At 39.8% G+C, this 14,195-nt stretch overlaps 1 protein-coding gene across 1 annotated transcript; it reads left to right on the forward strand.

The window, feature by feature from the left end:
• Positions 1-135: 135 nt before the first annotated feature.
• On the forward strand, positions 136-14,041 carry si:ch211-106k21.5 (uncharacterized). The gene is made up of 3 exons (XM_004555217.3): positions 136-420; positions 6,523-6,671; positions 6,758-14,041. The coding sequence occupies exon 3, from the start codon at positions 6,760-6,762 to the stop codon at positions 7,999-8,001; it is 1,242 nt and encodes a 413-aa protein (XP_004555274.2). The 5' UTR covers positions 136-420; positions 6,523-6,671; positions 6,758-6,759; the 3' UTR covers positions 8,002-14,041.
• Positions 14,042-14,195: the final 154 nt, after the last annotated feature.

A 14,195-nucleotide genomic window follows, 5' to 3' on the forward strand; every position in this document is an offset into this window, starting at 1 on the left:
TTAAAATACGCCAACACTGGATTCATCCGATCCTGAGTCGGTGAAATGTTGAAAACGACTTCAACCAAGAGGTGGCGCCCTGCTACATCACACACCTTCAGTGGCTTCAGTTAAACTTTGCCCGGTGCTCAGCGAGGGTTCAATCTGTCGTCTTCAACCAAATAAAGGATCACATTGTGTAAGGATTAACTTTATTAACACCCACACAAAGATACACTCCCTCACACAACCAGGAGGCTGTGTTTCCACACTCCTCTCGGAGGAAGACGCGCCCCCGGATTCGCTGGAAGAGGGGAAGCCCTTCAGACGGACCACTTGATGGGATGCAGAGAGGAGAGAGGAGCTGCTGCCGTGGCTGTGCGTGATGTTCGAGTCGTCCATCAGGGTTTCAGCGCAACACGCCTGTAGCTGACATCGCAGGTAAGGTGATGTGTTTTAAATATGGACTGCGTGTTTGTGCGTCAAAACGCACCTTCACTTAACTTTTAGGAGGTGTTCCCGTGTTTGTTTGTTTGTTTGTTTTTTCAATTATAGCCACTTTGTTTTGGTCCGAGTCGTAGAATAATGCTTTTAATGTGTTTTTATGGTGAACAGTGGCCAGATTTAAGCACTGCAGGTGGTCACGGACCTATGTGACCCAGTGCTATCCAATCACATTCAGAAAGTCGACCATACACCAAATAAGTGTTTAGAATATTTAATTAATTTGATTTTGGTAATTATTGAATTACATTTGAATATTTAACAGTACTGAGTTTGGAGAATTAAAATTTTACACAATAAGCCCCCAAATCACCCCCCCCCCCCCCCCAGTGTGTGGTCAGCTGCAGCTCTAATTTAGCTCAGATATTTTCTGCTCAAATGAAGGAGAATGGAGACCGTTATTTCAGAGGAAGCTCTGCTCCCAGAGAGGATGTAGCAACTCACATTGCTGGTCAGTGAGATCATCCTTGTTCTCCAGATTTAAATCTTCCTAAAGGCGTAACTCAGAAGATCTGCAAAGGTCAGCAAGTGACTTATGTTTGTGTGTAGTGTCAGAATCCAAAGATCAGCTCATCAGCTAATGTTTGCACTGAATACTGGACATAGACTGACTGACACCTCAAACAAGGCATGTCAGTCAGATGCTGCTCAGCAGGGACCCTATAACCTTTTCACTGCCCCTGTTATCAGGGCGAGATGGGAGTTTGACATTTCAGACATGCAGTTATCTTAACGAGCGACTGCATGAACTTAGTTGCACATATACAAGAGCTGTCCAGACTTGGCTCCTGCTCGGGTGTGAACATTTGAACCAAAGTGTCCAACTCCAGGCAAATTATTTCCTTCACGCATTTTCCTTTTCCGTGTTCAGAGGGATGTTCCTGGGTCTTGATAGCCATCAGTTAGAACAAAGATTTCTCACAGGGCTGTGCAACATGCAAATGAAATGGTGCATATTATAAATAAACAGAGCACTATACAGGCTCTGTTCAAATGATGACATATGAACATCCACTGGTAGATCTTAAATTGGTGATTGCTGTCTTGTTTCCTTATTTTTTGAGGATTTATCAATAAATGTCTGCTTTTTAATCTGGACCTAACGTGCTCTCTGTCTGTTTCTGTCATACATATACGATTAGAAGACTGGATTTTAATATTAAACATGAGCGGAGTGTTAAAAACTGATGTCAGAGTAAGTGTAAGTATTATGCCCGTGAGCCAAAAAGCTCAGTGTTTTTAAAGACAGTTTTTCCTGCTCTTGGCTCTGTATAATAATAATATAGTCATCCACCCAAACAATGATCTGGCTGTGAGGTCAGAAGCACCAACTGCCTGCTGTGAAACCTTCTGTTTGTGAAGAGCAGCCAATCAGAAGCAATTTGCCTTAAAGGCAATGATTTGTTTCAGAACCAAGGAGCTGTATCGAGCCTCGGTATAATAAAAAAAGAAAGAATTATAGAGAATGATAAGTCCCCTTTAATGACGCTTTACTCCATATATCAACTAATCAGCATCCCAGCACAAGTGAATGTCACATGTACTCTGCAACAGATTTAGATGTTTAGTTTCCAGCAGGGAGACCTTCAAGTTCCCATATTCGTCCTGAATAAATATGAGAAAATAAAAATATGGAGATGGAAGTGATCATATTTTATTCAGATTTTATTCCTCTGAAGTGGAAACATGCCTGTTTGTCATCCCAGGAATGCTCGCGGCAGAAGGAGCAAATGACTGATATAACTGTTTTCACCCCTCACTTTTAGTGTCTTTCAGCTCATCTTTTGTTTTCTGGCCAGCGTTGGTTCACTCTCACTGTTCTCCTGAGTGTTAAAAAGCTATGTAAACTGTCTGTGGACTGCTGGCTTCGCACCAAACTGCAGACACAAAGTTAGAAACCAGCTGGTGAACACACTGGAGCACGTAGCTGCTAAAGAGGACAGATATTTGTCTCAGGAGTTTGCACAAACCAAACCAAAACAAGAATGATGTAAATGACTTTACATTTATCAGGTGTCCAGAAACTCGTCTCCAGTGACTGTTGCTCTGTTGCCATACCAGCCATTACGTCCAATATGACAGCTAAAGCTAGACCAGTATATCAGTAGCCGAGTGCAGATGTATCTGTTGGAAAATTATTAAGAAGATATAACAGTGCAGCCACACTGGATCAGGTTTATTAAGGGATAGTACTTTATTGTTACAGAGAACATTAACAAGGTTAATTTACGGTTTTTCAACTGTAAAATGTGTCATTCGGTCTGGATCTTGGTCAAACTTTTTTTTTTAATGTAGCAGATATCATTAAAAGATCCTGCAGTGCTGTATCGTTTCTAAACTTCTAGTTCACATTAACAGCTTGGCTCTGCTGGGAAAAATCAGCTATTCCCTGTAAAGGATGTGTTTTACTCAAAGTCACTTCATGCTAATATTAAAGAATTTAGTTTTAGTCTAAAGTGACGATTAAAATACACAATTAAAGCTGTTATACTCTCTATGAAGCTGTTTTCACTGTCAGAAGTGCAATAAGATCCCATTTAATACAGACTTTCCCTTTAACATATACAGCCTCCTTCATACCGACCATATCTCATCCTCCCTCATACTCATACTAGAAATGTTAGATCATCTCTACAAGCGGCAGATATCAGCTCAAGGCAGATTATTTCTCTCCACTGACGCTCACTTCCTGCATTTGTTCAGGAGCCTCGCTGCTGTGCTGATATTTTAAGTCAAGGTTGAAAAAAAGCCATTTGTGCCTCTTTTATGTCCAGGAGAACATTTGGTTTTACAGAGGAGCACACTCACGATCTGGAAGAGTCTGAGAAAATTATTAAAAACGCTACACTTGAGTAAACCAGGAATTATAGACATGTCTGGTTGGTTCTGGTCTGGGAATTGTGTTGTCCAACTCCAGGATGTTGGCAGTAGAGCCTCTGAGACTGCACGATTCAAGGCAAGCCTCTTTAGCTGGGACACATCCCACTGACACATCAAAGGCCCGTTCAAGGCCTTAGCCCCCCTTTTTATTTCTACCAGAATGTATTTAATCATTTAGAAAAGTATGATAAATGGAACCAGTAAACAAAACAATCAAAATTATTTAGAACACATTCACACAGAATATTCCCAGTCAGAACACGGTTATCCATATTTGAAAAGAGAAAATGAAAAGAGGAACAAACGGGCAAACACAGCAACCTGTTCATGAGCAGTTTTAATGATTTGCATTTCGCTGCTTGGGAGCGCACTGCTATCAGGGAGTGCTGTCGCTATATAGAGTGGGTTCAATATATAACCCGTTTTGATATAAGACATCAAAATAGTGAAAATACATTGAGCTTTCTGAGACTTGAAGATTTGTGTCTTGTTTTCCCCAAACAAAGGTCCAAAATCCAGAGAACAGCTTAGAAGAAAAGCAAATGTTCTTCTTTTAGAACAGGGGTCCCCAATCCCAGTCCACGCGGGCCGGTGTCCCTGCAGGTTTTAGATGTGTCCTTGATCCATCACAGCTGATTTAAATGGATAAATTACTTTCTCAACATGTCTTGAAGTTCTCCAGAGGCCTGGTAATGAACTAATCATGTGATTCAGGTGTGTTGACCCAGGGTGAGATCTAAAACCTGCAGGGACACCGGCCCTTGTGGACTGGGATTGGGGACCCCTGTTTTAGAAGGTTTCAGATAAATTCTCTATCACTTGTTTAATTCTGGCATCTGGAGTTTGGCTGAGATTAGGAATCTCTTTGGTGAGAGTGTCCTGAGCTGAGATAGGCGGGGTAGGAGAAACCAGGGATCCAAAGTAAGTAAAGTTTATATCTGTAGCACATTTCACAGGCATAAAAGTCACAAAGCACGTACAAGAATTAAAACACAATTAATATAAGATGAGAACTATGTTAAATGAAAACAAAACAAATTAAAAAGCCTGATTAAACAGAAAAGTTTCAGTCAGCTAAACAGAGTTGGAGTCGTAATCTGTTCCAGAGCCTTGGAGTCACAGACTGCAAGGCCCTAACCCCCTGGTCTTGTACAAGGAACAACTAATAGATTTTGAGCTTGTGAGCAAAGAGCAACAATAAGTTAAGATAAAAGTCACGGGGAGAACATGCACACTCTACCCAGAAGGTCCCTGCTCAGGTTTGAACCCAGGAAGAAACCGTAACTAGTTGCCAGTTGTTACCATGTGACTTAGTTGTGTGAAGGTTATTTGGGATAAGCCCGTCCCTACCTTAAGTTGGTTTCAAATGTTGGTTGCCATGGTTACATGAGGTCTACAGGCAGACCGCGGTGGGTCTTGCTTTTTTGTTTGATAATTTATCGCATTCCTTTTTTTGGCGGGCGAAACAAACACAGTCTCCGTCCCGGCTGGTGTCATCCTGCCCGCTTCACATGTAAGTCATTTGGAAAAGAAAGGCCTTGTTTATGCCGACCACATGCGCTTTCATGTTCAGGCGGCGTCACAGTACACATGTGAGTTTTAGGAAGTGACCAGCAATTAGTTTATTTGTGTCTCCAAGTGCAGGTTTTCCAAAATATTGTCGTGTCACGTTCTCCCAGCCAGACACACGGCAGGGATGAAACCTGAGTTTAAAGTAATTACGATGGAGTGAAATTACAGTGAAATAAGACATTTTGGGTACCATCCTCTGAGTCATCTTCGTTTTTTACTATACGTGCTGTGAAATTGTTTATTCCCGTACATTTTCAAAATGAACCTGTCCAGACGCTACAAAACAAAGTTTATATTTATGGATAAAAATAGCACATTTGTATTTTGCTGTTGAAGTTAAGTGCAGTTTGTGCCCTACACAGACATTAAGAGCATATATTCACTGAGGTAACCATTTGTTTTTCCAAAACTAAATTAACCAGCAAAGTTTAAATGCACCAGAAGGTAATTTAAAAGCACTTACTGTTGTTCTGAAGAATCCCCACAGACTCTTCTACATCTGGAAGTAAAAATATTCAGCTCGCTGATTGCACAGACAGATTTTTCGCTCCAAGAAATGTTGTAAACAGGTTCTAAATCTCATTTATCTTCATTGGAGGGCATATTTTTATCCCGGTGGTCCAAAGAGTCACTGAGGATTCTGGAAAAACCATCACAGCAACAATATGTGGGCTTTTCAAGCCCCAAATTTAACAGAAAGAACACAAACTGGGAATAGCTCAAATCTGCTATGGATGCTATTTATATTTATCTGCATGGTTTATATAAACTCTGTATGGTACAAGTTACAGGTACAGTTACTGTGAATCAAAGCTGCCTTGAGCAAGTGCAGCTCATGTCCACAGAGTTCATGCTCACAAACTGCTGCTTTTATTAATCTGTTATTTATTTGTCACCAAGTAGTCTTTTCAGTTTATTTACTTAAGAAGTGTGCATGTGCCCCCGTCGAGTGCACACACACACATGCTCGGCCCCAACTTCCACAAATAGACTCAGAATCTGTGGGAAACCCTGCTGCATTTTTGTGACCATAATGAACCTCAGCATCATTTTTATCTCCATGTATAAAGCGTGTACATCCTGTACACTGTGCATTTGGTAAATTGCATCACACGTGAAGTCTTTAAGACTTTCTTTCAAGCAATTTTCTAACTACAGTTTTATACTTTAGTTGTATATCACTTTTTACAAGGCATGCTAGTAAGCTTGGGTGTTTCTGACTGGCATTATAATTAATTATAATTATTTAAACAAAAATTCAGGCTTAAACTGAACTATTAAGTACTACTGTATTTACCTTACAAAGTTAATTCTTACAAGCAGGTTTACACAAACACACAGTTAAATCAACTTCAACCATAAACACCAAAATGCTGGAGGTTGTTTCAAAGAGCAAGTTTATTGACATGTTGGCATTAAAGTGAGACATAGATCCAGATTTGAGGGGGTCTAAGTCTGTGTAGATAACCTTCTTCTCAGATTAGAGTCCGGTTTTTCACTCCACTCATGCATGTGTAACTCCCATCTGCCAGTTAAGAGATTACTTTCATGTGAGAGTCATAGAAGCATCTGTTTCCTCTCTCACAGCTAGCAACTGATCCCCAGTGATTCGTGTCACCATGCCAACTCCTGCGATCCTCACAGCAACCTGGAGGAGGAGCTGCTAGGTTTACAACTATAATTCCAGCTCTGTTAGCCAACATAAAGTGGATCCCTTCCTAGAGACAAGGAAACAGGTAGGGTGGAGTAACAGACAGAGCACCAATATGTAGTGATGAAGTCATGTTTTCTGTGCTGGGTTTAACAGTCTTTTCTGTTTCAGAGATGGTTTTCCAGTGGAGTCTCCGGCTGATTTTCATATTGCTAGTGAAGACAGGACTTGCTGTTGGATGTGTTTGTCCAGGAGCCACCATTATGTCCCAGTTTCCCTCCAAGGTTCCTGCTGATGTGTGTTGCCTGAACTACTCTGGATCTGCTTTCACCCGTGTGGACTGGTCTGTGTTTACCAATGAAACAAACATAGTGACACTGGATCTCTCCAACTGTAATATCAGCTCTCTCGATATCAGTGGCGAAGAGGCTTCTGGGGCCTCTGCATTGCAGAAGGTCTTTTTGAGTCATAATAGACTAAAAATGTTACCAAGTGGGTTTCTGGGGAGACAGCCCAGTCTGAAGGAGCTGGATCTGGCTGGGAACTTACTTCAGGAGCTTCCTGGGGACTTTCTAAAGGACTCCAACAACCTCCAGAAGTTGTTTCTACAAGAAAACCAGCTAAATTTCCTCCCTAGCTCTATATTGGACAATCCGAGGCTTCAAAAGTTGGAGCTGGATGGGAACCGCTGGGACTGCTCTTGCTTGTTAGTGGAAGGCCTGGAGGCAAGAAGGGAGGCTAATCGCACCATCAAACTGCAGGATCTGCTTTGGAACATGACCTGCTTCTCTCCCTGGCACCTGGCCGGCAGGACTGTGTTGTCGGTGAAGGTTTCCGATGCGTGTCGGCCAGCCGGCCTCACAGCGCTCTTCATTGTCCTTCCCCTCCTCGTCCTGTCCACCTTGCTGCTCTGCTGGTGCTGTGGGAGGACGAGGAAGAAAAAAGAAGTGCCTACTTTCAGCAGCTCAAAAAAGAGGCCTCACAGTTCCAGCTCCAACGGCCAGAAGCATCGCAGCAAACAGCAGCCTTCAGCGGCTGAGCAGGGTAAAGCTGGAGAGGGGATCCTGAAGAACCAGCTGCTGCTTCGCCCAGCATCCGCCCTCCTGGGCAGCACCAGGGACATCTATGAAGAAGTGGAGATCAAGCTGGGCTCAGTAGAGTCTCTTCCGCGAGTCACCTCGTGCCGCTCCAGCTCCACAGAGGAGAGGCAAGGCTCCCAGGAGCCTGATGGGGCCAATAATACAGAGCTGGACACGGTGAGTGTCACAGAAGTGATGAAAGACTCAGCTGACAGGGAGAAAGCTTACATGACTCAGTCAACCGAGTACTACAACCTGGTGCCAGGTATCGAACTGGAGGACTCGGACCATGGCGAGTACGAGAATGTGGCGACATCATCTTCCACCAAAGAATAGATCAGCATTACAGGAAATACTTTAAAAAATCTTTATTAGAATATATGTGGCATTCACATGGTGCCTTCAAACCAACTTCCTGCATGATGAGGTCTTAAGATATTCCTGCCAAAGTTACTACAGGTTTCTGTCCTTCTTTGTGTTTTTGTCTGTCTTCTTTTTTATTTCATCAGAGCAGAACTACCTAGTCTCAGTTGGTTTGGCAACTGATCCACTTGATTCTCTCAAATATCTGAAAAGAGTTTTCCTTAAAATAGTCATATACTTGTGTCATAACACACAGAAAGTTTCTAGAAGTTAGCCTCCCATAGCATAAAGATACAGCAGGGCCTGCTCTGTCTGTACTGCCCTATCTGATAAATGCAGAAACTAAAGTTAAGCAGAAACAACACTGTAGCTCAATAAATGACAAATCTGTCATGGCTTCGATGCATGCTCACGCCATGGTATTTTAGAAGTTTTTTATTTCTGCTTCTGTGTCTGGAATAAATAAAGTTACGTTTTTAAGTTTAAAAGCCTGGAAATACCAAGATTTCTGTAATTAGTTTTGGAGGTTTGATAACAGTTTTACATCTAACAGGGAAGCGCTAACATGAAGATGCTAATGCTAGTCCAAAGCTTATTTAGAAATAAATTCATACATGTATTAGTGTCAGTGATCAGAGGCAGAAATACATGTTGTTGTTTTTTACAGTGGACATGTTGACTTGTCATAGGTGGAAAAGCACAGCATTGATAACAGTGCAGTTTAAATTAGCAGTGAAGGACTTCCTGTAAGTCAAATGCAGCCGACACTGATGCGCCTGTTCTTAACCCACAGAAAAACATCTACTTTACACTAATTTGGTTTCTTTCAAAACCAGCACTGCTGTGTTGGCTTGCTTTGAGGCATAAATTTGGGTAACTAAATGTATACAAATTTAATGTTTTCAGTATTCTGGTTTGACTGGGCCTTTTTAAGGTGCTAGTATGTTGATGTCTAACCTGGGCAAAGCCAGATAGCTCTTTGCCCTTCATCGAAAGAAGACCTGTTATGTTGGTCAGCTCTTCTATGTCTGAAACAAGACTTTTTTTTATCTCCCTTTAAGCCAAGTTTCTTCTGATTGGCTGCCCTGTAGAAGGAGCAGATTTGAACAGCAGGAGTGAGGCTTTTGTGCTCGCAGCTATAGCTGTGTGCTTAGACCATATTACGATTACCCACTCTATATGACATTTATACAGCACCTAGAGGAGAAACAAAAGAGAAAAACAAATGCTAAAAGCAGAATGAAGCCTGGGTTTTTGGCTCGCAGGCTTTATACACACAATTTAGACCTTTGGCTTTTACTACAAGCATCCAACATAGAGTACCTTACAAATTTCTTAGACCACCTGTCAAAAAACTAAGAAAACACAAATATTTCAGAAATCTTTCAAAGACTTGTTTACAACTGAAATAACTGAATTCACTGAACTAAATTTTTCATACTTGAATTTGAGACAGTATACTGGACTTCAGTGAGAGGCCAGAAATGAATCAAACATAACATTCAAACAGCAAAATTAAATTTTCTGATCAGGAATGCAAGTAAATCACTTTTATGCTCCTTCATAAAACTTCTTATATTCTAGCATAAAAAAATAACATTAAGTTAAATTATATCTAGTGATAATCAGGTGGATATACTACATCTGAGATCTCAGTCCAGAAGCCCTCAGTTCTAGGAAGAACAATGCTCCTTTACCTCTGTCTCCATACGTAACACACAGATCAGGGAGCTTTATCAGTCTATAACTGGGTAGAAAAAATAAATGTATTTCCCCAAATTTCCTATTAGTGTGTAAAAAAACAACAGCCAAATCAAAACAATGCATTAACTAGTTACAGGGACAGTGTGGTCCAGCCTCCACAGTATCACAATGTGTGAGGAAGTGATTTAATCTGGAGCTTTTCCTGTGGGACCCGAGGAACGCAGTGACGGCTCAAAAGGGAGGCCTGATTTTCCTTTTTTCTTTTTTTTTTCGCTTATGGAAAAACGCGGAAATAGATTTATTCTGTTTAATACTGAGTCGAGTGCAGTGTGCATTTAATGTCATTTTAAAGACAAGGAACGAGGATATATTTTTAACTGCTAAGTACAGCAGCCTTTTGTGTCTACTTTTTCTTTACCTCACACAACTGTCGTTGTTCCGGCCATTCCTGTTCGACTTGTTGTACCGAACACAAGAGAATTCCTGATTAAGCTGCACAACCAGAAATATAGGTGCTTAACAATGACTAATCCCACCGCTATGTTCGTAGTTAATTTAGAGCTAAATGTAGAATGTAAAGCTAAGATGACAAATCTAATTTTATGTGTCTTTCATTGTTAAGGGAGGATAAAAGGACAGACAAGATGACGACGCTTGCTTTGCGTCACACACTGAAATGTGCAGAGAGTTTGAAAAAGGCCATGGCGGTTGGGCCTAAATGCTGGTTTAAGATACAAATCTAAGCAGTGCTTGTTCGGTAAAGTGGAGCTGAGACCTGCACGAAAGAAAACAGTGCTCAGCAGGGTTATTGTGACAGTGTAGGACACTCGATCCTTATCAAAGATGTGGAAAACAGACGGATGTCTCGCTCTCACACTTGCTGGTTTCGCAGGCTAATTGGTTTTTTTGTTCAGTGAAATACTGAGGGTGCAGCAAAGGGTGTGGAACTTCCTGCAACTGAAAAAAACTGATCTGTATTTTCCAGATGAGTTTTCACATATTTTACGTTTAAGCTTTATATATCAACATTGTAAGGTTGCCAAGTGCTCTTCGGTCAAAAGACAAATGCAAAGACAGTTGATTCACAAAACAGCTTGTTGTTATGTTAATGTAAAAGGGACATACAGCTACATGCCACTGATGTACAGTTCTGTGCATTTTAGATGTTATTCTCTGGTTATTATTTCAGTGCCTGTCAAGCTTTATATTTTTGTCATAGGTTTACATTGGCAGCAGTTATGTACTGGACTTTATTTCTGACTGAATAACCTGCTGACAAAATTTAATTTCACAATTTGTGAAATAGCCATGAAATGTGATTTGCTTGTTTGTAAATATGGACACAATTTGCCTCATTTATCCTGTGGTAGTCATAAATGTAGTATTTTAACCCAATCCACAGTCTTTTCCTCCACAGTCTTTTCCTAAAACTAACCAAGTAGTTTCGGTACCTTCATCTGGCCAAACATGCAAAAATTATATACAAGTTAGCATATTGTTAGAGTCAGGTTGTACTCTGTTACATGAATGTCTTGTCTTTATCCCCACCACTAAAGACAAAACATTTCCTGGAGTCTAAGTTCTAGTCACACAGCCCTGGAGACTGGTTGGGGACCTAGCAAGAGGTTGCTAAGGAAAAACATTTTCTTCCTGAATAGTTGGCAAGTGCTTCCTGGGTGTTGTTGGATAAAATTAATCAGACAGCGGTATATAGTGCTGCACCAAAAACCTCTGTGATTACTTTGATTGCCAACAGATTGCTGTGATTGCCCGTAGTTTGCATGGAGCATTCTAACTTGTCTGCAAACATTCGCCAACTCCTCACTAAGTGTTGTAGAACTGTGAAGAGTGCAACGCAAACTGGAAACTGAGACATTTTGCTTTCAAAGTGAAGTTTTGTGTGTTCAAGCCTGTTAGTTTCAGTCGTTTGACACACTTTTTCCGTGAAGATGAACATTCTCCAGTTCCTATTTTACATTACGCTTCTTCAATCTTCACTAACAACTGGTAGTTGGATAGCAAGGGTTTGCAGTGAAGTCTGTCTTCAATGCAAACTTTAGCAACCTGCTAGTAGCCAAAGCAATCACAAGGAGGTTTTTGGTACAGTTCCTAAGTCACCTAAGCCCGTGTGACAGAGAGTTTTGCTGAATTTCACCACATTTTAAAAGTTTAAATCAAATTCTATAATTTAGATTCAATTAATAAACATTTTTTTTAGTTTTTTTTTTAACTTACTGTCGTTCTTATGTGTCCTTGTATATATATATAAAAAAAAAACCATTTGTTTTGACTATTTTGCTAATTACATTGAAGCAACACTGAGATTCAAATGAATTTTAGCTAATAATAAACTTACTTCATGAACTGGTAAAAATAAAATATTGTCTATGGTTTCTCAATATTAATTGAAATGACTAATGTTAAAAAAAATGTATTTGGTGTATACAAAAAATGCATAAAAAGAGTGAGGCTAAGGCTACATGTAAAGTTAGCAATAAGTAAACCTTACCTCGTATTACCTCATATATGAAACAGTGTGTTTTTAATTTAGAATGAATGAAGTAGTCTCTTATGATGTGGTCTCTCCAGTTTTGTTTTGTTTAAAGTTTAGCCAAAGCTTGATATATATAAGATAACTTTAGCTAAACCACACTGATAACATTCAGGATTAGCATTTAAAAACAGTAGAAAGCTACGGTGAATGTACTATTAACCTTTTTTTTTTTTTATTGTAACCTGTAAACCCACATTCTAAAGTTGTAAATGAATCATATATTTGGTTAATTTTCTTGCTAGTTAGCAAACATGCTAACTTTTGAAATTTTGGAAGAGGCATAAAAAAGCGCCAACTTCACTACCTTAACTATACTTTTGACTGTATAAATACCTACAAGTCCAAAGGTTTACATGTTTCTAAAATTACATTCTAAATTACTGGACATTTGTGTTGTGCTATTGCTTAGTGTCAAATACATTTCAATAAGCACACTTTTTTTTTTTTAGTGTTACGTTCCCCTGAGGGGTCTAGGCGGTTAGGGGGAAGTAACAAAAAGTGTCCGGGTCAGAAAAAGGAGACAAGAAGGCATGAGGGTTAAATTAAAGAGTTTTATTAAAGTAGCTCAACTAAAAGAGACGGACAAGCCGCTATCACCATTTAAGAAAACAAAACTCAGGCTTTTGTCAATAAAGTAAAACGTAAGCCAAAAAGAAAGAGCAGCTCACTAACTGCAAATACGGACATGAAGCTCACTAGCTGAAAACCACCAAAAACACTCAGCTCACAAGCTGTAACCACACTAATGGCACTCTGGCCCAGAAATCACCTTTCCCTGGGCTTAAATCTCCTTGATTACTGACGAGAGTCAGCTGCACAAAAGGGAAGTGTGGCACCTCAGGCAGAAGAGGTGGTGGGACACGCCCACACAGGCACCTTCAGAAGGAGGCCCTGCTAGGGCCGTAACATTTAGACTAAATATATTTGAATTTGATTAAATTTAGTCCTGCTGGGAAATTAAAATTGCCAAAATTAAATAATAGGATACATGGAATCCGAATATTTAAAAAAGTAATCAAACTTTATAACCCTCCTTCATTTTAACATAAACAAGCTTTGTTTGACAAACTGTTTGTTAGCCTAAAAAGCCTGTTAGACATCTTAGTTAATAGGCTATGTAGGCTAGTTTAATCTTAAGTCCGGACCAGCAAAATCATTGTATATGTTTTATTGTCTTTGAACAAAGATTTAAAAAAAAAAAGAAAAAAGAAAACTAATAAACTATCAATTCATAAAACAGTTGATAAACAGCCTGAGATGTCTTAAAAGTGTCAAATATAAGTCAAGGCTTGGGATTTTTTGTTGTTTGTTTGTTTTTTATAATTAGTCAGTCTACTTTCATTAAGAAAGGCTACTGTTGTAAAGGAAAGAAAAACAAACTACGTTGGCTTGTTTTTGTGGTGACAGGCTAAGTGTAACGTTGTTGTTGTTTTTTCAGTAAAAATGCTGTAAAACTGACAATGAGTCAGATATCTGCCTGAGACAAAATTGTGTCCTGATTCTCTGTAATGTTAACACTTTGCAAATGCTGCAGACAGATTTTGTGCCATTAGCTACATATTTGACACTCCGTAACGTCTTCAGTATCGCTGAATCATTAGTAATCATTCAGATGTAAAATGGCAATACTGTATGTAATAAAAGCACTGATTTTTTTAACCACATTTATACAGGAAGATGCACTATGTTGATTGTGTATACACTTTAATATTGTTGACAGAGAAATAAAAGCTTGTCTTTAAGTATTTGTGTTCAGTATCTCTGAAAACAGACTCCTAATCTTTTTCTGTTCCCCTTTCTGCCCTGGCAATGACCCAGGCTGACCCCAGCTACCTGAAATCCCTCTTTTGAGCTCTAATTTCACTCACCGTGGGAAGTTGTAATTACAGCATTGGGTTACCAAAATGAT

The sequence above is a fragment of the Maylandia zebra genome, linkage group LG18, assembly GCF_041146795.1.
Source record: "Maylandia zebra isolate NMK-2024a linkage group LG18, Mzebra_GT3a, whole genome shotgun sequence".
Classification (NCBI taxonomy): domain Eukaryota; kingdom Metazoa; phylum Chordata; class Actinopteri; order Cichliformes; family Cichlidae; genus Maylandia; species Maylandia zebra.